Here is a 26,647-nt window from a genome sequence, read left to right as displayed (position 1 = left end):
GAACAAATATAACCATAATATTAGACACCTAAATGTCAGCACTGACCACACTGCATTACTAAAATTGTATAAAATACATCTTCATCAACTTAAGCACTGTGAATCTTCTAGTCTTCTTCTTAGTGTTTCTGGTTTTCAAAATGTAACAAAAGTCAAGTAAAATTCAATATCAAAACTGCACAATAGAGACATTTCGCTTATTGTCTGCATTGAGCACAAACAATGCATTGATAAAAGCATATAAATAAAAAAAAAACACACACTAATTAAAATCTTAAAACTTAAATCTTTGACTCTGCTTTGATTGTCTTACTGGTTTTAAAAGGGTAACTGGAGCCAAGCAAAATTAAATATCAAAACTGCACCTATAACTACCTATACCTACACCTATACAGTATGTCTGCACTAGGGTATTCTTTGACTTTGTGGTTTATTTTGAGTTATTTAGTTTATTTCTTTTGTGCAAGGTGGCAGTTATCATTAATAACAGGTGGGGAGATACTTGCATAAACTATTGTCTACTTTACGCTCATGCGTGAACAGAAGCGCAGTGGGTGGGGTTTGACTTTGTGGACTATTTTGAGGTGTTCTGTTTATTTTTATTGTGCATGGTGGTGATTATTATTAATAACTGGTGAGAAGACACTTTCAAAAATTATCTCTATTATCTACTTTGTGCTCTTGCATGAACAAAGGCACACTGGGTAGGCTTTGGCTTTGTAGATTATTTTGAGTCGTTTAGTTTACTTCTATTGTGGAAGGTGGCTGTTATCATGAATAGCTGGTGAGAAGACACTTGCATCAATTATCATCTTATTATCTATTTTGTGCTCATGGCTTTGACTGTGGATTATTTTGAGTTGTTCTGTTTATTTCTGTTGTGCAAGTTGTCAGCCATTCAGTCAGTCAAAATGGATTTGTAGATCTTTTAAAGAACACAACAGAGATGCAGTTTTTGTGCCTTATGAAAAAGATGACAGGCATTGCATTATCATTTTTATATACACAATAAATGACAATGACACATCAACTACCTTATACTTTACTTTCTTTAAGTTTCAGGTTTTAAAACAGGTTTCTATTTTTCTTACAAGCTAAACATATTAAAAGTCACAATGAAATAAATGGCACTTCAATTGTCATCCAAAATAAATGTCAAACAGCACAGATGAAATAGCTGGAATGCATAAAAAGGCCTTGTGGAGCATCTCATGGATTTTAATGAACGCATTTCTTCCTTTCTGAAGAGAGATGTTACGTTTTGCAGTCTGACGTTTAGAAAGAGCATTAAACTACTTGTGAAAATACATACAGCATTCCTCTTGGTATATAATGACAGTTTCAGTGATTATTTTGAGTTTTATTTTGAGAATTATCAATTGAGGTCTCATCAAAAAGAATCAGGGCATCGTTGCCCAACACTAATCTTATGCAGCTTTCTGCAGAACCGCAGGACCAGGCGGCCCTGACTAGCCTGCATGACAAGATTTGTACACATTTCCTTTTAATAACAGCGACTCGCACGCTGGGCGGTGCTGAATATCACTACTAAAATGCTGCATGGTGTATAAATGAGCTCTGATGTTAAAATGAAAAACGAGGCTCTGGCTTTGACACAAATTACTGCCGGCGCTAAAACACTATAATGCTGTAGAAAGAGAAGCAATACAAATTGAATAATCTATGTTTTTAAATCATTCAGGCAGAAAAACATTATGCAAATGACCGGTTTGAGGATGGGCAGAGAATGTTTGCGTAAGCGTATGTTTATACTGCAAAGCCCTCGCTAAAGAAGGGACAGTTCTATTATATTGCGGTTTGGGCCTACCCTGTCCGCTTGCTGCCCTGCACTCACACTACACTGCACTCACTACACTTACTTTTGCTATCACTTTATGATACAACAGGGCATTACTGCAACTTTCCTAATTTGTGGCTTATTTAGAGTCCTTTTGTTTACTTTTATCATGCAAGTTGGCAGTTATCATGAATAACTTATGGGAAGACACTTGCATTAAATATACGACATCTATTTTGTACTCATGCACAAAACCATAATGGGCTTTGACTATGTGGAATATTTCGAGTCATTCTCTTTATTTCTTTTGTGTAAGGAGGCGGCTATTGTTAATAACTTTTGGGAAGATACTCACATTAATTATGAGACACATCTACTTTCTGCTCATGCCTCAGCAAAAGCACAGCTGGTGGACTTTGACTTTGTGGATTACTTTGAGTCATTTTCTTTGTTTCTATTATATAAGGTGGTGGTTATCAAGAATAGCTGGTGGCAAGACACTTGCCTTAATCATACGACACATATACCTTTGTGCTTATGCATGAGCAAAAGCACTGCCGGTGGACTTTGACTGTGGAAGATATTGAGGTCTCCCAACGTTGAATATTTTGAGTCATTCTGTTTATTTCTAATGCACAAGAAGGCGGCTATCAATAATAACCGCCGGGAAAGCATTAATTAATCATTAATAACTGGTGGAAGAAACGATGGTTTTGGTTCTACAAAATGTCCAGATTGGTTGCATGTGCATGTGCATAATGGGTGGGCTTTGACTCCTGTGGATTATTTCAAGTTATGCTGTTTTCTTTCTACTATGTAAGGTGGTGGTTATCATTAATAACCATTGACAGGTACGATTTAGATTACACAAAGTATGGTACAAATTGCATAGTCTGAGTGCGTCCTAAGTTCATGGAGAGACTCACAGTACACATCCAGGCGATAGTGTCGAATCCTCTTCTGGTTGCCCAGCGTTGGGTGGAGTGCCTCGCAGCTCAACGCCGCCCCATTGTCTTTCCTTTCAACAGGGAGCTGGATGGTGCTGGTTACGCTGAAGGTCTTCCCGTTGTCCTGCTGGGATACCACACCTGGGGGAAAAAGAGCAGATGAGATGACGGGAAGTACAGAAAACAGCCAAAGGACGCCTGGAGACAAGTTAGCAGCCTGACTGTCCCCCTGCTGAGACTTGGGAGATTTTGAGGAACAAGCAGGAAGAAAGCTCCAGAAGTGGAAGTGACTGACGGATGAGTTTTTTCAAGGCAGCAGCAGGTGGCTGCAGTGGAGAGGTTGTGGACAGATGAGACAGAGAAAGATGAGGATGGGATGTGCATTTATATTTCATGGCAATTATAAATGGCAGAAATGCTTGTTTTGCAGATGACAAATCAACACAGTGTTTGTGTGTGGGAGAGAGGGACACATCAAGGAAGGAGAGTCAAATAAAAGATGCATAAATGAAGAAAGGACAAAATTTGAAAGCGTCCAGAGCTTTATGGATTTTGAAAAAGCAATAGGGTTCTTGTTTGCCAGTTTGAAGACTGGCTGAAGTTAATGATGAGTAGTTAGGTAACAAGGAATCGATTGACAAATTTGACTTTTGATATCACTAACTACAATATATTGATCAAAAATCAGTAGGGTTCTTGATCTAGCCTAAAACCTACTCATCACTAACTTCATTCAGTTGATTTTTAAAATCCATATATGTTCGTTAGGTCATCTCATACTGAATACCATGTATAGATTAAAAGTCCTTGATCAAACAGCAATTGGCAAATTTGACATTTGCATCCACTAACTGCGATATATGGATAAAAAACAATATGTATATAATAGTGTTCTTGATCCAACAGCCTTTTAAAGTTTGAAAACTGGCTGAATCTAATGATGAGTAGTTAGGTAACAAGTACTCAATAGACCAATTTGACTTTTGATATCGCTAACTACGATACACTGATCACAATCAATAGGGTTCTTGATCTAATGCTGAATAAAATCCTGCTCATTTTGTTTCAAATTGGTTGAAACCAGGTAAGAAACCTCCACTACCAATTTAAGCTTTGAGAAAAGCTGTTACTCAAAACCAACAGGTGCTCTATTCTACATGTACGGTACTAACCAAAATCTATTGCTCAAAATCAATACGGCTCTTGTACTGACCTTAAGGAAATATCTTATTGTAAAGTCTGAAGTTGGGGATTAGTGGCGGGGTGCGAGGAGCCGCCGTTTGACCTTTGACTTAAGCTTAACAGCCCAAATGTATCGTTCAAAATCAATAGGAACCTTGCTGTAATACCAAGCAGTAGCCTTTATAAACATTGAAAGTTGAGTGATGTTAGTAATGAGTGGTGCGGTGACAAGGAAAATGTCCCTTTAACTTTGGCTTGACGATGAAAATGTATTGTTCAAAATCAACGGGAATCTTGCCAAAAACTCAAGCCCACGCAAACAAATGAAGATTGGTTGAAGTTGTTGAAGTGACAAGAAACACACAAATTTGACGTCAGCTACATCAAGTACATCATTAAAAATCAATAGGGTTCCAGCTCTGATTCAGTGGCAAACTTTTAAAATTCAAAAATGGCGCTCACAATTGTGGTCTGTAGTAGGGAACATGCATCACTATGCTCTTTGATCTCCACTTTCCTAAAATAGATCATTAAAAATGAATAGAAGTTTTGCTATGATACAAAGTTTGAAGACCTACCAGGAATCTCCCGGCCGTTTCTCATCCATCGAAGCGTCGTGGCCGGCTTACTGCGCGGCGACACGCAGCTGAGCTCCACCTCTCCTCCCTCCACGGCGTCCTGCTTCACCTCCACGGTGGGTGTCTCAGGGGGCACCAAGACGGCCAGCGTGGCCACCTGGTGGTGCGTGTCATCAGTGTAGAGCTGGCAGAAGTAACCGCCCTCGTCGGACACGCTCACGTTGGTCAAAGTGATGCGCACCAGCCGCGGCGTAAAGAGAACCATTTGGAAGCGGTCGTCTTTTAGGGCTGGAGGGTAAAGGGAAAAGAGTAAAAATTTGCTGAATAAATGAGTACAGGGGTACCTCAGTTAACGTCCGATTTCGCCAGGATATACTGGCAGACCTCATCAACAGTAAGTACCGTCCTGAAGAATAACAACGTAATCAAGTGAGCTAATGTTGCGAAAGGAGTGTGTTAACAAAACAGAGACCACAAACCATAGAAGGTGATCATAAGTTGTTGCTGATGTGGATTAACAGCTAGCGCTAGCTAGCGAGAGCTAGCGGGCTCTAGCGGGAGAGACAAGGCAGGGCTGCTGCGTGAGGATCAAACACTGAAAGCGCTTACAACGAGTGAGTCTGTTGACGGATTTAAAGCTTGGAAAGCTTGGTTAGAAAATTTAAAGAAAAAGAACAGGCTTACACAGGGTTCGTACATTAGAGCGATCTAATTTATTAATTTTATAATATCATAAATATAATAAATGTTTATGTCTCTCCAGTGGTACAGTATTCTTATTTAATTTTTTTATTGAAAATAAACAGATTAAGTGTAATTCAGGATTTTTTTCTCTTAAATTACTTTATTAATATTGCTAATATTGTTTTTAGTGCAAACAAACCCCTGGAAGAAAATTTTTACACGTGCAAACCTTACTAACCTTAACTAACTACATAATGATGATAAATGAAGCGGTCATGAAACAATAGTCGAGCAGCTAAGAAATATCCATCCATCTTCTATGCCACTTATCCTCCCAGGGTTGTGGGGGTATGCTGGAGCCTATCCCAGCTGTCTTCGGCAAGAGGCGGGGTACCTCCTGGACTGGTCACCAGTCAATCACAGGGCACAAGACAAACAAGCATTCACACTCACATTCATATCTACGGACAATTTAGAGTCGCCAGCTAACAAATATGAGTGAATTTTCTGGGATTTCCGAGCATCCTTAATTGCACTTCTTCATTAAGAGTTACAATGTGAGTGATAAGAATATCTACTTATTGTTTTTCTTTGCATTTCTGTTTATTTAGACCACACATACACGCGTTATGAAGACACTGTTGTGAGTTTTGGATTGCATCTCGAATGCATCTCGCGGTCTGTCCTGCGACAATGAGGAAGCGTCATTGCAATGACGAATGGACTGGAGGCGTTCTTGTGTGGAGTTGGAGATACATACTGTATATGGTGTTGGAATTGCACTGCTGTGGATGTGTTCAGGTAAGAATACAGTCATATAAGAGCGTCAGACTCTGTGTGACTCTGTGGGGAGCTACACTGTGCCGCCGATAGCTATTTTTGACATCCCTAAAAACTATGATAATATATATATATGTCCAAGAGTGAGTGTGTGTGTGTGTGTGTGTGTGTGTATGTGCCTCAGATGATTTCCCACCCTGAAAGCGATCGTGCCGCAGGATGCGCAGCTTTATATTGATGCAAAAAGTTGGAGCGAGGAGTTTGTAAAGTCTAAAGATGCTTCTGGTCGTGAAGTGATAACAGTGATATAAACTCGCAGGAAACATTCCCATCCATTCTCTTCCTTTAGCACAATTAGCGTTTTCTATTGTTTTTTCGTAAATGACTTTTTGGATTTGGCAACTTTTTTTTGGAAAGTAAACACCTTTTCACAAAGTTGGAGGCAGGTTATATTGTCATCGAATGCAGCACAAATGCAGCCAACAGCCAATATGGCTCAAAAGAAGAGGCAGCGACAAAAGAGGATTAGATGTGGCAAATATGCAACAATTTGCCCTTTGTTAGCCAAGAAAGAGTTGAAACGTCGGTGAAAGGCTGCTAACAAAAAGCCTACTAACAATGTACCGCTGGCTCGATGTGTATGGATTCTCGCAAATACCTTCAGGAATGACTTGATATCGACGTCTTTATTTCCCTGCCCTTCTCTCTTTGCTTTTTTTCGCCTTTCGCCACCCGCGGGAAAAACATCCCCTGATGCACCGCCACCAGGCCATCTCTCGCAGCCTCATTCGTCACAACACCCGCGCAATAGATATTGGTTTTTGTGTGTGTAGAGAAAGAAGAGCTGACGAGTAAAATAAACTAAAAAAAAAAAACTATGTAATGTGGCAGGCCAAGGGAGGAAATAATACAGATGGGGACAGAAAGCTAGGAGAAACTGATTTTCACAGCACAGTATAGTCCAGGGATGCACTTTTTATATTTTAATTGTCAGAAGACAATCCTGTCGAGGGGTTCCAGGAATGTCCCACTCAAATGGGGAGGCCAAGTGCATTCGCTTCATTTAAAGAGAATTGAGAAAGACTGAACACAAGCAAAATGCCGGCAGAGTTGTTCCGAAGTGACACCAAGGATGAAGAATTCAATCGATACAGTGATGTGGATGAGATCGGGAGCTTGGTGAAGTTGCTTACCGGTAACTTGCTTGATGGACTGGCTGGTTTGTTATCTTAATTTAGTCTATTCAGCCTCCAAGGTATGTTCTTCATGCTATTGTGTAGCTGAAAAACTGTTAGTGTGTTACGTCAACATACCAGACACCTATTCAGCCTGTTGTGTGTGCTATTGTGTAGTTGAATAACTTGCCTTTCCAGATTAAATGTCTGATCTTGGTCTTGAAAAATGTGAAATAAATTTCTAAATAAATGTAATTTATAGTCCTGTGCGACTCATTTTCTATCATGACACATTTTTTGACTGATGCAACTTATCCTCCGAAGCAACCTATTGTCCATAAAATATACCTATATAACAATATTGTACTCTTCAAGTTTAGTCTTCATAGTCAGGCCTCATTTGCATGCTGAATCGAGTCCATTTGGTCACTTCCACCACTCTGTGACCATTATTTGCCCTCCTTTCTCATAAAAAACTTCGGCCACTGGTCGGTGGCTTGCTTGTAAAAAGAGAAAGTGTAATTTACTACTGTTATTTGGCTAGTTAAACACACTCAGAGGCCCTCCGGGTGATGCGGCAGATGGACGAATGGAAGAGCCCTATGGCAAGTGATGGATTCAACTACGCAAAAAGAGACAGATGTCGCTGACGTGACCGGGGAATTTTCCCTATGAGGCTCGTATGTACTTGTGTTTAAACTCTAACCTTGGGAACTTTTTCCACCAACACGTTATCCATTCCCTCAACTTACCTTCGTTCCCCCCCGAAACAGCCCAATCAACTCCGCTTCTCCATGATTGACTGAAGCATAAGGCGTTACAGAACATGAACTAGATTGCAAAACGCTAAATAGTCGAAACCGCACATGCAGCAAGTGTAATCATTTGAGATTACCGGGAGTTGAATGTCCATTTAAGCGCTCTTCATCAGGGGGGTTTTAGCGTCTGGCATTCATGTTCTTGTGCAAAGAGTCTTCACCATTAATTCACTTAACCGCCACATTACTGATGAGAACATCTAACTACTTATTGGAACAACCGACAAACACTTGAAGGAGAGAGAGAGGATGGATATGTAACTGTTCCAAAGTCTCATTGAAGCTGGCTAAATGAGAATGAGACAGACTACCTGATAGGCAGTACCTTTAAATGGTTGTTAAAGGCATCAGGCGAAATGTAACTCACAGTAACCATAACGTAACGCAACATAACGTGATGCTACATAACGAGACACAACGTGACACAACGTTAACATATCGTAACATAATGTAACGCAGCGTAATGCAACATAAGGCAATGCAGTGCAACGGAACATAACTCAAGGTACCGCAACACAACATAATGCAGCACAATAAAACACAATGTTAATCTAATGGAAAATAATGCAGCCTCTAGAATAAAGTAGACCATTCTTTTTTTGAAATAAATATAGAAAAATCCAATATAATAAACCTTTAGCTATGCTCAAATCCTAAGCTAATAACAAAAGAACAAAATATGAAGGAGTGCCTGGTTTAACAGGAAATTTTAAAATGTCAGCAACTCAAAAATACTTTCAATTGAACAGTAGTATTTTTTAGGTAAACATTTTGAGAAGACACAAGCATGTCCTTATTTTCTGCCAGGACCACCAACCTGTCAAGTGCATCAGGCTTAGCAACTGTCTGTCTAACTTCCTTGTACATTTGCGGCAGAGCGTGTTGTGCTAAATAGGTGTGACTGCGAAGCTTGCTGGACATTGCGCGTCCATTGTTTTCACCCTGTTTTTTTATAAAGCCGTTTTTTCCATTGTTGTAACAGGGACCAGATCTTAGTAAAGCGATAGGACACCTCTTTATAATAACACACCACTTTGCTTTTCCTTTCATGAGGAACGCAACAGGACCGCGGCAGACGGCGCTCGGCTTCACACATTACTCGTATGTGAGTTTGTGCCAAGTTTCAAGGTGGTGAAAAATATTTTTTTATGCCCTGAATTCGAAGTACCTCCACATTACTGAGCTACCGCTTATTCCTTGCTGGCTAATTCTTCTACCGCAGATGCTGTCGCTTCGACTGGGGCCGCCGGGCTTCTGCTCCGCCCCTGCCCCCTCCTCCGTGCAGGGATGAGGGAGATACAGCGCAAATCCAGTCTATATTGATATCAACGATATGGTTGGTTTTGATATATCGTGCTTAAAGTAAATATTGATATTTTAAAAATATCGATATATCGCCCAGCCCTATTTTCAATTAAACTAAACTTTGCATTGCGAGGTAAATGGAATGGACTTTCACTTGTACACCTTTTCTATCTTCATCTATTCCAAGCACTTTGATGCTGTTACCACATTTACCTACTGATGATATAGCATCATCAGCAACTGGGGGTTCAGTGTCTTGCCCAAAGATATTTCACCATAGTCACCGAGGAGGACCGAGGATGGAACTAGCAACCTTTAGGTTGGGGCGACGACCCCTCTACAATCAGAACCATCCTACAGTATGGTGGTGGACTGCAAGCATTGCCACCATCATTTTTCCTGCAACTTTGTATTTAACATGTAATAATGTAGTGGTGTTATGTATCGCCTACTAACGTGCAATTCATTGCAAAAAAAATTGGGTTTTACCTAAATGAGAAAGCCCCAGGAATATGTTGGATTATGGAATTATTCATGCAGTTTACTGGTTATGCATCTTTCCCATAGTAAATCACATCTCATTTCTAAACAATTGTCACTAACTGGTAAGTAAGTGCAGTGCAAAAAACTGTTCTCTGAGAATTAGCCTCAAGCCAACACATAAACACAGAAATGGTTATTACAATGCAGTCAATGTAATGATTGCAATATTACAAATGACATTTAATATCATCATTATTGCAGCACTGTGCCAGCTCTCTAGGCCTTGAGTTTGCCTTTTTTTGCCTTGTGGTGTCAGTCATTTTCTCCCCAGGCACACCACTCAGGGAGTTTAACATTTGCGGCGCTGAGAAGAGGTGATTAAGGTGGAAAGGTGGTGTTTACCTAACCCAGCGCTCTACACTGAATCCAACACTGGTCTCATGCCACTTTGCCACAACAGCAAGGTCATGCTCTAGTGAAGAGCTGCTGCTGTGTCCTAAACTCATCATCATCATGATGGAGGGTTACCAGTGCTTTGTGCACACAGCAGCCACGTAGTTTAGCTTGGGCAGAAAATAAAACCGAATCAATTCACTCTTTGGTTATCTTTTTAATGAGGAAAACGCATGAATGCCACAGTGAGGACATTTTCAAATAGAATAGCAAAAAGGAATAAATTGTAGAGTGCTGTTATTTGTGGTTGTTTATCTGTTCGTTAGTTAGCAGGCTACTTCAACAGGGCTGCACCACTTTTGGGTCCGGGAAAAGGGTTGTAGCGTGACTCAAACGAGAAAAAGAGACAATTTGTCATAAACAAAAGTGAATGAATCGTAGTTGTTTATCTGTTTGTAAGTTAGCAGGCTACTTCCTGGTTCACGGAGGATGACGGGACAGAGGGTGAGGGGGGACCGATTTGATTACGACACAAACATCGAAAAGAGATGAAAAATCCGCCAAAAGAACAAAAGTAAATCCTACAGCAAAGTTACTGTTGGTTGTTTTCTCTTTTTTTTGTGAAAAGGCAACCTTCGTCCATCTCAATATCACGGTTCAATTATCTGCGATATTATTAATTATGATTAATGAATGAATGAATGAATTATCGCTGTTTTGTGGTAGACTATGGTCTTCTACATATTGAAATACAAGTGATAAGTAGTATTCTGTTCACTAGGTGGCAATAATGATAGAAAACATTGAGACATTACCTTACATTACATTACTTTTACACCGCATGAGGTCATGAAGGCAGCCATGGCATGTCCAACATGATAGAGTGAAAAAAGTTCTCCTCCAGTTCCGTGTGGAAGTGGTAAGTTTTTGGCTTTAGAAGAAATACATTTGAGGCCAACGGGCTAACTTGCTAGCTAGCGGCCATCTCAAGTCCCCGCAGCATAAGAGTTGTGTAATGTGTTCTAAACAATAAATAAAGGAAAGGTGAAAGGTGTTATTTCATGTCTAAAGGGCTCTAATAATGTTAAAAAAAAACTTATTTACGATGTCATAAACAGCTTTTCTATGCTTTAACTACAAAAACATTCCATTATAATGAAGGAATCCTATATTGCGGAAATTCATTTATCGCAGCTGTGTCTGAAACCAATTAACCGCTATAAACAAGAGACAACTGTACTTCCTGCTTCAAGGAGGATGACGTAAAACGACAGGAGTGTACCATTTTTTTATTACATTCTAGAGCAGGGGAAAGAGTTCTAGAGTGACTGAAATAGGAAAAAGAGACAATTAATTTGTCAAAACAAAAGTGAATAAATCTTAAGAGTGATGTTTGTGTTTGTTTATCCGTTTGAAAGTTAGCAGGCTAGTTCTTGGTTCATGGAGTATGACGGGACAGGGGTCGTTGAAAAGAGAAAATAAATTCCTCCAAAAGAAAGAAAGTAAATCCCACAGCGATGTCATTTGTGGTTGTTTAGCATTTTTTGTGAAAAAGCTGCTTCCTGGTTCAGGATGACATAAAACGACTGGACTGTAACAACACAGCTCTCCTGGAGTAACTACCTGTCTCCTGGAATCTCCTCCATCCGTCCAGGTACCGCAGTGATGCCCTGGTCCAGATCTGGGAGGAGATCCCCCAGGACACCATCCGTAGTCTCATTAGGAGCATGCCCCGACGTTGTCAGGCATGCGTACAAGCACGTGGGGGCCACACAAATTACTGAGAATCATTTTGAGTTGCTACAATGACATTTTGGCAAAATGGACCAGTGTGCTGCATAATTTTTTCACTTTCATTTTTGGGGTGTCTTTGATTTCCCCCCTCTATAGGGTGATCATTTTAATTTCTATAAAATTATGTGGTATCATTTTGTTACTAACACATCACCCACTTATTATCAGGAAAGATATTCAAGATCATTTTTCCCCCAGTTTAGATCTGATGTGTTTTTGAAGTGTTGCTTTAATTTTTTTGAGCAGTATATTTGCAGCCTGAAGAAGAAGACGTTAGCCATTGCAAAGTCAGCTACACCTACTTTTTAAAAATTAAAAACATTTTAAAAATTAAATAAAAAATCAGCCTTTTAAAATTAATACAACTAATATTAGTAAAAAAGGCCATTAATTGACTGTGGAAATTGGAATGGAAATTAGTTATGTAGTTTTAGTGTAATCCTGCTAAAAAAAATCTAAAAGAAGTACTACCCAGTGCCTTCACACTTTAATATAATAATAGCAGTGATGTCCGATATTGGATTTTTTGCCGATAACCGATATGCCGATATTGTCCAACTCTCAATTTCCGATTCCAATACCGATATGTTTAACATCACATATCATGTCATCCAAGTATCTATCTATACTTGGATACTTCTATCTATCTATCTATCTATCTATCTATCTATCTATCAAGTGTACTTCCGTTTGCGGGTCATGAGGTTATTGTAGCCACTTAGCTATTGCAAAAGAATTGTTGCTTGTTGTTGAGTTGAGTGGAGGGTAAAGTGATTGGGGCCACCTACCTCGGCTCCTGTCTCGTTGTGAATTGCATCTCCACGTTTGGTGACCCTCAATGTGGGTAAAAATGTTGACTGACAACAGAGACAACGAGATCGTGCCGGCGCCGTTACAAGCTAACGAGTTAGCTAACGCCAGTGTTATCTGTGGCACACCCACGGCCGTGGTTTCAACATATCAAACCCAGTCCCGACCGCGAGGGATAACACAGTATTTGCGCGTATTGGCGCGACTGGAGGCCTCGATGACGGCAAGTACGGGAGCCCATTTGCCTATATACAGCATTTTTTTATTATCTGTTTTCATTATAGGGAAAAACCGGATACTGATATAAACCGATATTACATTTTTATGGCAATATCCGGCCTTAATATCGGTGGGCCGATATTATCTGACATCCCTAATAATAAGTAATAATAAGGAGCCTTCAGCATTTGTATATGTGTGTTTTCATGTCAGCTGATGAGTCTGGCGTGGCAAATACGCACCCCGCGTGCCATTGAAGAAAAGAGTCTGCCGGCGAGGGTTCTGGATGACCACAATAGATCCGTCGTAGTTCTGCAGGCGGCAGGAGATCTGGGCTGTGCCCCCTTCCAAGACTGTGACATTCTCCGCCTGGACCGCCTGACAATAAGCTGAGAGAGAGCAAAGAAGAGAAAAAGTTAAGGGAAACTTCCAGAATAAAACACTTGTAGCCTACTATTCATCATACAATGTGACAGACAAAGCACCAATTATAATAACCATTGAAGAACCATTATAATTACTGCCGTTCATCTTTTCACATACACAAACACAAATGCCTTTTATATTTTGCATCTCAAAGTGCACACACAACTAATTACTTAGTTAAACAAAAGGACAACCTTCGCTGTTGCTAGGCAGCCTATTTAATTACTCTCCGTTATCTTAATTGAAGTGAATTTAGCATAAGTAAAGAGACGACCTGTGTAATGGAAAATTATTCTGAACACGACCTTGTACGCCTAATAGATTGTCTTTACGTTCAGAACACAGCGTTCTTTGTGCTGAGCTTGGAAGAGGGTCATGGGATGGATATGTTAAAGACATAGCATGGTGTGGGACAGTAAACAACCAAGTTTGTCATGAGAGAGAATTCATTCATGTACTCTTGTTTCGGTCTCATCTTGCGCAAGATTAAATCCAAAAAGACACTGCTTTGGTGTTTTCCAGTTTTATTCCAAAGCATTTACAAAAATTGCCATTACAGTAATCCTTCGTTTATTGCGGTAAATTGGTTCCAGACTTCCCGCAATTTAAGATTCCTTCTTTATAAATAGAATATGTTTGTAGTTAGAGAATAGAAAGCTGTTTCCAACCTTCTAAATAAAATTTTTAACATTGTTAGTTTATCTCTAGAAGACTAACAGACCTTTACAATCATATTCTCCAATATAGTAGAAATAATAAGAGAAAATAAGCCATTTAAGACATAAATAAGACTTGTGGTGGAGTGTGTCGCTATAAATGTGATCCCTAGGGGAGCCGAGTGGCGGGCGGACAGGAAGTGGCGTCAAGGGTTTCAGAGATGGCGTGGGTTACTGCAGCAACGGTAGCCAGCCTGTGTTTTTACTAGGGATTATTGTGTCTGTTGTGAGATCATTCAAACCTGCAATAAAAGCCTGCTGTTCCGGTGATCAAGTCTGGTGCTTGTGTGTCTCACCAAACATTACAGTAACATGACTGACACCTACCGTAGAATACTGCATATTCACAGCGTCTTTGAATGCCTTGGATTTTAGTTCATTGAGCCTTTTTAATGCTTGAAAATGCTGAATATAGGCAAAAAATAAGTACAATTTTCTTCAATATGCATAGTTTTTTTTTACTAATAGGTCCTATTCAACCACAAAACCCCATGATTTATTAATTAATATATTTAAAAAAAAAACATAATAGAGTGAAGCCGTGAAATTGGAACCACAGGGTGGCGAGGGACGACTGGAGCTTGCAGTCTTAACCCGAATATCCACACAAAGATAAACGTCCCAGTAGTACAAGCTGGGACGTCAAGGGTTGAGCCGCACAAAGAAAAAAAGAAAAGCTTGCACACACCCCACACACCGATCTGCCATCTTCCAAATAAACCTGTCTGACCCGAAAGTCCAAACATATTTAGAATGAGACGCAGCAGGGTGTCTCTTTGATGTCACCAGTCGAGCAATGAGGACACCAATTAATGAAGGTTTGATCAGAGTGCCCACCATGTTGCACGCCAGCCCCCCGCGGCATAAAGGACGCCCAGCACTGCAGTTTGACTTCAAATGATGCAAACTGCAATTACTTATGCGTGGCATTGAAAAGGTTCCATATGCTAAATACGGCTTTATGAAAGTCAATGGTGGCACGATACAGGATGCTAAATATATTTGTAATTGTATTTCTGTGTATTGTGAATTTATGAATGCATATGTACAGGCAACAGTTTTGTTTTAATATTGTTATTGGAAAAAACATTTGATTTTTTCAGATTAAAAAAATGTGTACAGTATCTTCAATTTCTGAAAAATTGAAACATTTTTTTCAAACAATATGTAATAATGTGTGATTTATGTATGCTTTATAACATTACAACTAGCACAGATATTATTCATACATCCCTTATTTATGGCATATATATCAATAATATGTCTATATTACTGTAGATCTTGATTGCATTTGATTCATTCGTGTTATTTTTCAACATACTGATTATCATTCTTGAATGTTTAGCATCAAAGGCAAAAAATTTATAATTTGGTAGAAAAAGGAAAACAAAAAATATCTAATTGGAGCGTGACCAAATTTATATTTTAATGTATATCAAATGATGAGTACACAACATATTTGTTTCAATGTTTTTATTTGAAATATCCTTTCATAATTTTGTATTAAAAATATTTGCATCTTCAATTTGTTTTGACTCACTATTAAAATTTTTTTCAGGTTTCAGATGAAAGGGAGAAAAAAAAGACCAAAAATAAATCCCACCAGATATCATGTGTACCTTATTTGAAATGCATTTTTTTGTTCGCTATTTTGGACAAAAAGGGAAAAAAATAGTTTTAGAAAAAAATCATACAAAATATGAATTTGTATGTTAATTTTTTCCCCCATCATGTTTCAGACAAATGGTTACAGTATATGTTTATACAGTATACTTATATAATAGGAAGTACGAGTATATAATAGCAAGTATTTTTGCTATTAAACTCCCGATCCCTTCATCCAACTTTGTCTTTTTCTTGATTTTAATCTTTTTAATGATTTTTTTTTTATGAAACTAAGCAAAATCTTCATCATAACAGGCAAACAGAGAGAGACATAGCAGATATTGAACTCCAAGAAAGATAAAGACACGCGGGAACAAAGAACCGAATCTTGACAATTGCCACTAATTGTAGTCATTACTGAGACTATTCTCTGCATCAATATTGTGATTCATATCGGGAGCTGTCACGACCTGCCATCGCCGTCGCAATTATTTTCTTAATGGCTGTTATTACTCATCGCCCCAGCAACCAAAGTTGGGGCTGCCACTGTTTTTAAACGGCACCCTGCAGCCTGACAAGTTCAAGAGAGCGTCTCTGTTCTGTTCATCAGTCGACTTGTCACGACCGAGATAGACGGACTTCAAGTGGGACAGCAACGGAAAAGAAAGAAAAATGTGATCTGATTGAAGTAGCTATTCAGTTCTGGATATACTGTATATACAATGGATGGTATGGTACATGATAATCTGTCTGCCCTGCACAGGACAATTCACCCTTATGGACCGCAGTTTTTCAATACATTTTTCACTGAATGTGTCCGTGCTTGTCCAGGCTGGCGGAAAGCCCTCCCCGCGACGTGATCTCCCATTTCCCCACACTGCACATATTTGAAGTGACGGACAGTCTGCCTAAAAGAGGACAAAAAGGTGAGGCATTCAGAGATAGAGTATACGGCCGAGTATATTTCAAAAAGTATAAGCGACAACAGCTGCGCTGCCTCGCCCATAAAGTGTCCTCCTGTGTGGATCTCATCGGCTATGTGCCCGCTGGGCCCCCCGCCTCTTGGCCCCAACGTTGAGGTAAATATAAAATAATGCAACGACTGTAAAGAGTGCCATCCTGTGATCCACTTATATATATATAAAAAAGCATAGCCCAACAGCTGTCACTGCTTTGAAAAAAATTAGCAGCAGTGACAAACAAAAAGTTGGAAGCGACAAAACCCAACTGCGTTGACACAGGTGGAAGATCGGACGGCAAACGCTAACAGGAAGCTAGGAAGTGAGAGCTGGGGTACAATAATGCAGCTGGCGGCGGTCGCTGGGAGGAGGGTGCTATGAAATATAAGTGCGATGACGCACTTTGGCGTCTGCAAAAGCAGCTGGCACGGCACTTTACAGGCGGCCATTCAAAAATCAAATGTCACAAGCTCCTGATCATTCGCTCACTCAGAGGAAGACGATGAAGGAAGGATGGAGGAAGGATGGAGGAAAGGAACCTGTGCGACGCCTGCTATTAATCTGACCTCCAATGAAATGTACGGCCCTCATAAAACACCTCGCTAGCAGGAAAAACAATGGAACGTGAAGCACTATCAATATCAAGCCCGGGCACCATCAGCGAGAAGAGTAGTGCTGGGGGGTAAAAAGGCAATAACTTTTCGATCCAGCCAAGCGGGGGCAGTATTTCACTGCGTCTTTTCTCATTTGCTTCACTTTCCTTGTTGCCTTGAATAAAACAAGGAGGCTTTATTTCCTACAGTAATACATAGCCGACGCAGGCTATCATTTTTCAACATGTACGCAACTATAGCTTTGGTATAGCTTTGCTCCAAGGCTAAACGATGCTTTCAAGTTTAAAGTTTAATCACCCGCGTATTGAATTCTGTATTCCTGCAACATTAGTCAATGCAAAATTAATGCAAATGTAAAAAAATAAAAAATAATACAGGTTCTGCTCTACTATCAGAACCCTGATAACTAAAAAAAAAAAACAGTGGAAAGTCCAAAAAAAATGCAACCTTTATCTATTCAGCAATAGGGTGGGGTGGGGTGGGGTGGGGTGGGGTGGGGGGGGGGGGGTAAGTCGCTGTTAATGGGCTACAATGCTGATGGGGATGTCATACAACTTTATGTCTAAAAATCCGAACTATCCCTTTAACCGTTTTGATTATCATACAATGCAATACACAAAAAACTATTATATATTGTTGCTAATTTCTTTTCTTGGGAGAATGAACAGAATAAGATTTTCATTGCATGGTATAACTGCTGTTGTACTATGCACATGACAATAAAACTCTCTTGAATCTTGAATCTAACCATGAAAAGCATGAACAGTATCTCCAAATTTGTTAGACTTTTTTGAGGGGTAGTGGGGTGTGTGGGTGTTTAATGGTTTAATCATTTAATGCAAAAAACAACAATAAGGAAGTCTCTCACTTACGGAATTTGGAGATACATTAGTCCCTTGATCATTGTGGTTAATTGGTTCCAGACACGATTGCAAAAAGTGAATTTCCATGAAGTAGGATTCAATATTAATAAATTAGTTTGAGCTCATACATACTCATACAGAAAAATTGAAGGATGCAGGGGGGACATTTTGTGTATTGAAGTTATAAGTGACAAAGCAAATTAGTGTCATATATAATAATACACCTAATTAATAACTAGTTAATTTTATTTTTACAATATGCCGAGGGCCAACAAAAAGCCAGCTGCAGGCTGAAAATGGCCCTTTTTTTAAATTATATTTATTTTATTTTATGGTATCATTTGTAGCGGTAGTAAACAACGGCTGTGACAGTTGGTAATGTTGCATTCAAGAAAACTAGGAAGTTGGAAACTTCAGACGAGGAACAGTGCATTTGAACACCACACAGACACATACTGTATTTCCTAGCTGTGACTTCACCAGATAATAACAGTATAAAGTACTACAGCAAATATTTTATACTAGGTATGTCTATATTTATAGACGGCATCTGACGTCATTTGTTCAAATTTACTTTAAATAAAAATCAAGGATGCGCAACATCTTGCAACCTTTCTATGCTCTTCTTCTGGTCACTATCTACTGACTGAAGCAACAGCGCCTCTGCTGTTTGCTCCAAGTAGTGCACTCCATTTTGTCTCAGTTGCTTCAAGACAAGGTTAATCAATTTTGGACAATATTATATGCATAGTCTGTGATGGTACACACTGCTGCCTTGAGTGCAGACAACGCCGGTTCGATTCCCCAGCACCCAGCCATTGGAGATGTCTAGGCTAAATGGCAGGCTTGCCTCAGGAAGGGAACTCTGGCGACAATATTATACCCCAAGTCTCGAATGGCGTATTGTTGGGTTCCGATGTGGAGGACAGAGTGGGATGATTGAGGTACGAGGGGAAGATGTGGAGGTGTGGGGTGCGGATTTGGGAGGCAGCCAGCTGAACCGCTCAATCACGCTAAATTCTCCAAGCCGCCTCGTGGCTTAGCTTGCTGAGTGACCATCTCGCTCCATCCTTGAGTGCGTCAACGTAAGAGATGTGCTGTGTCAGTGTGCCCCCAAACGAGCCCCCGTGTGCATCCTTGAAAGAGTGAGGGCCACCGCCGCCGCCTCCCTATTCATTATGTCTCATTATCTTTCCATTGGAGGCAGGCCAGGAGCTCGTGTTTCCTTTATGGGCGGGCGGAGGATTTACAAGAGAATCGATGCAGGAGGGGACGACAATGCACAACCCTTTGCGTTATTACTGCTTTTAATTTAAACAATAACATCGCCTCATTCCTTCCACCCTCTCCCCTTTGGAGGGAGCGGCCACCTGCTGGCAACTACTCCATCTTCTCCCATCGAGACGTCCAATTTTCCCATCATCCCTCGAGTCAGTGATGCACACCAGCCTCTGCACCGTGCATGAGAATGTATTTTCTGCAAAAATGAACACTTGCTCCAGGTTAATGACAGTTTAGGTGTAGCGAGGATCATCCAGCTGACTTTGAGCTTCTAAGCCCCCCCCCCGCCCACATCTCCGGTCTAAAATTATCACTCCATCTCTTTTCTATCTCTTGGCAACACTCTGCCAATCAAATGCAGAGCAAACGAGAAGAAAAATCTTTCTCTATAAATAAAACATAATCCTTAACAAATCTTGCTCTTTCTCATTACTTGCATTCTATTGATGTCCTCTCCTCATTTCACCTCCCTGCCACTAAACTCATTCACTCTTCCTCCACTTAAACCCTCAGGACAGCAGAGAGGCAAAAGTACTGGGACGCCTGGCCACACAGGAAGTGAAAATACAAAGTTGGCTGCCTCTACTGGAGCAACAATAGCTTCTACTCCTCTGGAAATACTTCTTACAAGAGTCTGGAGTGTGTCATAATCGCTTCTTTGCTATGCTTTTAAGGGAAGAGACACTCAAACAGCTGCTTTTGAAGCTTTCAAGAACATTTCTGGACACTCCACAAAGATGGTGGACACTGCAATGCATTGCAGTTGCCAATGAGAAACATACTTAGGTCCCCCGTTATGCACAATGGACATTTAAAGATCTAACAGTAAAATGTTTCCCTCAAGCCACTATGACAGGGGCGTCCAAAGTGCGGCCCAGGGGCCATTTGTGCCCCACAGCTGTTTTTTTATTGGCCCTTGGCATATTCTAAAAATACAATTAAACAAGAAAACTACAAAAACAACAGCATGAATGGGAAAAAAGAGCAATAATTTTACAAGAATAAGAATAAAGACATAATAAAAGCAGAATAAAGTCATAATGGCAAGAAAAACAAGAGCCTAAAGTTGAAATATTAAAGATTTAAATATGTAATTCTTAAAAAAGTCGTAATATGATGAGGAAATATTATGGAAAAGCGGTGGAACGGAATATTCTCATAGAGCATAGAAAACCAGTTTCCAACCTTCTAAATATGTTTTTTTTTTTACTGTTAGAGACCTCTACACATGAACTAACACCCCTATAGTCACCATTACTCTCATATTACCACATATAGTAGACATAATAAGAGTAAATAAACCATTTAAGACATAAATAAGACTTGTGCTCGTGTGTGTTGCTATAAATGTGTTCCCTAGGGGGACCTGAATTGCGGGCGAGCAGAAAAAGTCGGAGTTCAGAGTTGAGTTAAAGCTTGCGGTATGTTACTGCCGCAGCAGTGTTTTTATTAGGGATTTCTATGGGAGATTATTGTGCCTGTTGTGAGATAATTCAAACCTGCAATAAAAGCCTGCGGTCAAGTTTGGTGATTGTGTGTCTCACCGAACATTACATTGACATTATTGACACCTAGTGACCAGTGTAGAATACTACATATCTACGTGTCTTTTGAATGTCTTATATTTGTATATTAGTTCATTTAACCAGTCTTATACTTGAAAATTAATATATATACGATTTGTTTAAATATGCATATTTTTGACTCAAAAGCTCACAGCTCTCCCACTTCTGGCGGCACTCATGCAGCCCCTGATCACAACGCTACCACCACCATGCTTGACTGTAGGCAAGAGACAATTATCTTGCTGCTCACATGTGTTACCCGCTATTTAGAGAACAGTGACTGTGTTGAATCATTTTCAGTGAATAGTAAATCTATTCTGCTATACAAGCTGCATCCTGACTACTCTAAAGCATATTCAAGTTTCAAGTCGATAGTATTGTCCCTTGAGGAGATATACTGCCATAAAAATGCTCACTGAAACGTGACACCTGTACTTTTGTGAGATACTGTACCTCCATCCCTGCTGCCCACACCTTAATCCCATCCTACATGTCCTATCTTCTCCAGTCCTGCTGTCATGATACATCTTCCATATCTCGACTCTTCTGAGGAGCATCATTCCTATGTGCCTTATCCTGGGATTGGCGAAATGGTTGCACCTTTCCATTTTATTTCCCACAAAGCCTCACTTCCAACATACGTTGCACTTTCCATCCCCCCCGTTTGCAAATCTCCCTCCTCTCTCTTTTTTTTGGAAGGGTGGACCAAGTGGGAATAATTCCGAGCACCATCTCCACACTCTCCCTGTCGCTATAAGGCTAAATGTGATTTGTTCTGCAGCTCAAGTCTGCAGCATAATCACACCGCTTCCACAGCGAGCCGGGAGAGCGGAAGCAAGGACTGAGGAGAGCAGAGAGCGGGACAAGAGGACAGAACAAATGAGTGGAGTGGATATCTTGCTTTTAGCCCCGCTTTCATCTTCTGGTCTGCTCTGGCCTATTTTAATTGGCAGTAGCTCAGCCTTCTCTCTGCTTGTTTTGATTGCTTTTTTCCCCCCTTGTCTTAATCTCCAACCAAAAGACTTTCCATCATCTAACTCCACGAGGACGGCAAAGCTAATCAGGCGAATCGGCATCAAATTGTTTCTGTTCACTCGTGACCTCTCATTAAAAACATTTTCTTTAATTTGCGCCAATAGTTTTTCTCCTCTCCACTGAGCCTCCATCCTTCGAGTCCTCCCACCCTTATTTAGCCCTTCTTTTCCTCCAAATACATTTCCATGTTGACCTTTGTGTCTTTTTTTTAGCATCTCTGCAGCCCCAGCAGAGTATTTCAATCACCACATCCTGCCTTTCCTCCACTCTCGTGCACCCATCCCATTACCCCCTCTTCAACCTTCAAGCATCCCTACCATCACCCACTCCTCCGCATCCAGTTAAAGCCTAGCTCTGTCACACTGCCGACAAGCCTGCAACAATGGCCACCGCACACATCCCGACAGCAGCTTAAAGGAAATTTAGGGAGGCGATTACACCACATGAGAGATTTAACACTGCCAAATGCACTGGACTTGAACCCCATTCCTCTTTTAAAGTCAAACACACGACGTATACACTTACAGCAATATGCGCCCCCATAACCCGTTTATGAGCGCTTCACGAGTGGCTTTGTAAAAAAGCAGGCTTCGCTACACATCTTAAAATAAAGCCTGGAATTTTGCCAACTATCTGTCAGTCAACTACAGATGTGAGAGTTGGAAGTTGAATCGTTTTGTTTTTCTTCAACCTTTAAAAGTTAGATACAGTAATCCCTCGTTTATCGTGCTTAACTGGTTCCAAACCCGACCGTGATAAATGAATTCCCGCGAAGTAGGATCCCTTATTTATAAATGCAATAGTTACATAGTTAGAGCATGGAAAACCTTTTCACGACCTTCTAAGTAAATAGTTTTAACATTATTAGAACCCTCTAGACCACATGTGTCAAACTCGTGCCATGGAGGGCCGAGACGCTGCAGGTTTTCTCTCCAACCAGTTTCTTCAGCAGGTGATTTAATTGATGATCTCCTTCCCTCAAATTGAAGGTGTTGATCATTAAAATCACCTGCCTTTAGTGACTGGCTGGAAAGAAAACCTGCAGTGTCTCGGCTCTCCATGGCACGAGTTTGACACCCCTGGGCTAGACATGAAATAAGAGCCATATAATCACCTTTACACTCATATTACCCAATATAGTAGATATAATCACAGAAAATGAGCCATTTAAGACATACAGTAAAGTTGCGCTTGTGTGTGTTGCAATAAATGTGTTCCGGATGTGTGCACAAGAAGTGATGTCGGGGGTTCTGAGTTGAGTTTTAGGTGGATTATGGCCGCAACAGTAGCCCTTGTGTTATTATTATGATTATGTTATTATTTTTGTGCCTGTTGTGAGATCATTCAAACCTGCAATAAAAGCCTGTTTTTCCAGCCATCAAGTTTGGCGCTTTATGTTTCACCTCGGTGGACTACAGATGAAAAATACCCTCTTGGCTAATTCTGGCTCTTTTTGTGAGCATGCATGTTATGAAATTGCATTGTCCCCTACAAGTAAACCAATCTAATCTAATCTAATCTACTGACACCTAATGACAAATCACAATCTTCCTAATGCCTTGTATTTGTCTTCACTATGCTGGAGCCTACCCCAGCTGTCTTCAGGCGAGATGGGTGGTTCGCCCTGTACTGGTCGCCAGCCAATCGCAGAGCACATACAGAAACAACCATTCACATTAACATTAACACCCATGGGCAAGTTAAATTCTCCAATATTTCTGGAACGTGGGAGGAAGCGCATGCACGGGGAGAACATGCAAACTCCACACAGAGATGTTCCAACGGAGACACGATCCTACAATCTCCTGACTGTGAGGCCAACATGCTAACCACCAGGCCATCTTAATATTTGTACTTTAGTTAATTTAGCCATTTGTATGCTTGAAAATGTTTAATTTAGGTAAAAAAATTTGTAAAATTTGCTTAAATATGAGTATTTTTTTTAACTAATAGGCCATATTCAACCATGAAACAGCATGATTTTAAAAAACCATGATAGAATGAAGCCGGAAAATTTGAACCGCAAAGTGGCGAGGGACGACTGTACATTAGAAATGTAACTCTCAATTATTGCATACCAACAGAAGTGGTGCACAAGTCTACAGAGGTGTTGTCCGGTCTAGTCTCTGGTATGAAAACAGGAGCTCAGAACACCCTCAATTGCAACCCCACACGATGATGGAAAGCAAACAGAGTGAGTTTACCCTGCAGGCTAGCCGTGTTAGCTACGTTACTGTACATCAAATGTGTTTGCATTTGCAAGAGCGACTGGTACTTTACTTAGTTGTATGTACGTTCAACATGAAAAGGTTTAGTTGAGTGCACTGTTCTGCTTTTGTGTGCACATTCAAAGGGGCTGACACACACACACACACGTTTGGCAGCAACTGAATACTGACTGCCAACCCCTGACATCCACCCCTTCTCCCCTACAACATTACAACAATGTCCCTCTGTTGCAGAAAACACAGGACTCACTGGACTCATGTCGTCTTTGCGCATAGACACAGCGTGTGCGCGACAGCTCGGCGCTTGTTTACCAGCGAGGAGCATCTCCCTGCATTAAGCGCCTAATGGTATAAGTAGTGGGAGTAGGTACTAATAGCGGCTCACTTCATGTACGACACGCTTGTCAAAACTTCTCCTCATGCATCTCTTTTTACATCTGTCTCTCACCTACTGTCGTATTTTCCTACTTCCTCTCTGATAACATATTAGCGTGACAAAAGTTTCTGCCTGGTTGTGGTCTCTGTTCACCGCATCAGGGCTCCCCTCTCATTAGTGTGTCTTTTCTTAATCCCAGTTGAACCTTAATTACTGGCAGCTTGAACATTTCATATAAAACACATATTTCATCACGATGAGCTCCCCCTTTGGTCCGCCCTGCCAGAATCCCTTTTTTTCGCATCACTGCAGCAGCATTACAATACATTTAAAATAAATCAAAGAAGAAGAACACGATTTACCATGGAGTACCTTGCTTTTGACCAAAAACGTCAGAAAAGTCGGAAGTCTCATATGTGTACTTATTATTTTTTGGGCTTTTGGTGAAGCCACCATTAAAGGGTACTGGTGATGATAAAGAGAAAAAATGTTTTTAGAACCATAGAAGAGGAAATGCAATATAGATTTGCAATATAGAGTTAGTATAGAAACAAAAGTGATATACAGCAATCCCTCGCTAATTGTGGTTAATTTCTTCCAGACCTGTCTGTGATAAGTGAATTCTGTAAAGTACGATTCATTCTTTATAAACTTACATTTTCATAGTTAGAGCATAGAAAACCTGTTTGCCACCTTCCAAATACGGTTGTAAGCATTATTAGAGCCCTCTAGACATTAAATAACATTCCGATCGTATTGTCCTATATGGTAGACATAATAAGAGAAAATTAGCCATTTAAAAGATAAACAAGATGCTCCTGTGTGTTACTGTCAATGTGTTCCAGAGTTTTAGCTTGGTGTGGGTTAAGTCCGCAAAAGTAGCCTATATTAGGAATTATTGTGCCTGTTGTGAGAATATTCAAACCTGCAATAAAAGCCTTTTGTTCTGGCGATCAAGTCTGGTGCTTGTGTGTCTCACCAAACATTACAGTAACATCCCTGACACCTGTGTAGAATACTACATATCATCGCAGCATCTTTGAATACATTTTAGTTCAGTTAGCCACTTTTATGCTCTAACATGCTTCATGTAGGCAAAAAAAAAAAACATTAAAATTTGCTTAAATACACTAAGTCCCCAACTAACGAACACAATTGGTTCCAGACGACCGTTCTTAAGTCGAATTGTTCTTAAGTCGGGGAAAAGGTAATATTACCAATTATATAGGTACTACATGTATGTGTATACATATACAGTATATGCGTATGTATGTAAATATGAGAAAAAAAACAATAATAAAAATGATATAATAATACGTAATGATAAATGTTATTTACCTTTGAAGAGGAGTGGTCGAGCATACGTCGTTGTGGTGGAGGAGGAGGAGATATTGAAAAAAAGGACAAGTCGTCATCGTCGTTAGACTCTTCTAAAAGAGGTAGTGTTGTGTGGGTGGTGTAGAATTAAGCAGGCCTATTAACTCTTCATAAACTTTAATCACACGCTCTGTCCGGGTTGTATCATAAAACTCTTAGCCTTCCTCTCTCCTCTTCCTCGTCTTCCTGTATCTGTTGGTCCCATTAGCAGTGTCACAGTGCCCTCTGCTGGTCAAGCATGTACAGTATAAATATGGACTTATAGGGCAAAACACATGAAAAAATAGACCAGTCGGCTTGTGTTCGTATCTCCGAGTGTTCGCACGTCGGATGTTCGTTAGTAGGGGACTTAGCGTATGTACTATTAGTAGATAGTATTCAACCACGAAACAGCATGATACATATTTGTGAAAAACCGTGATAGGGCGAAGCCGCAAAATTCGAAGCACCGAGTGGCGAGGGATTACTGTACTCAAGTCTGTCCTGGCTGCTCAGCACAATATGGCTAATAGGACAATAATTTTCAGCAAAACGCCACCGTAGAAGAGGAATATTGTAAAAATTGAACTTGTGACTTTTGAGGTGGCACAGTGACAAACGTCCTGGCTGCTCAGTACAATATGGTGAAAGCACATA

The 26,647-nt window shown here is 40.3% G+C and overlaps 1 protein-coding gene across 8 annotated transcripts in view; it reads right to left on the bottom strand.

Annotated features, from left to right (window-relative positions):
- cadm4 (cell adhesion molecule 4) overlaps positions 1 to 26,647 on the bottom strand; it is a 238,338-nt gene that overhangs the window by 33,850 nt on the left and 177,841 nt on the right. For all 8 annotated transcript variants that reach the window (XR_008571958.1, XR_008571959.1, XM_054781066.1 and 5 more), the window contains exons 2-4: positions 13,209 to 13,355; positions 4,506 to 4,793; positions 2,725 to 2,886 (exon numbers count right to left, since the gene is read on the bottom strand). Coding sequence is in view for 6 of the 8 variants with exons in the window: in XM_054781066.1 (XP_054637041.1) it covers positions 2,725 to 2,886; positions 4,506 to 4,793; positions 13,209 to 13,355 (597 nt within the window). In the remaining 2 variants the exon portion in view is untranslated. The remainder of the gene's footprint in view (positions 1 to 2,724; positions 2,887 to 4,505; positions 4,794 to 13,208; positions 13,356 to 26,647) is intronic.

This window comes from Dunckerocampus dactyliophorus, chromosome 7 (genome assembly GCF_027744805.1).
Source record: "Dunckerocampus dactyliophorus isolate RoL2022-P2 chromosome 7, RoL_Ddac_1.1, whole genome shotgun sequence".
NCBI classification, from domain to species: domain Eukaryota; kingdom Metazoa; phylum Chordata; class Actinopteri; order Syngnathiformes; family Syngnathidae; genus Dunckerocampus; species Dunckerocampus dactyliophorus.
This window is presented reverse-complemented; position numbering and strand designations above follow the sequence as displayed.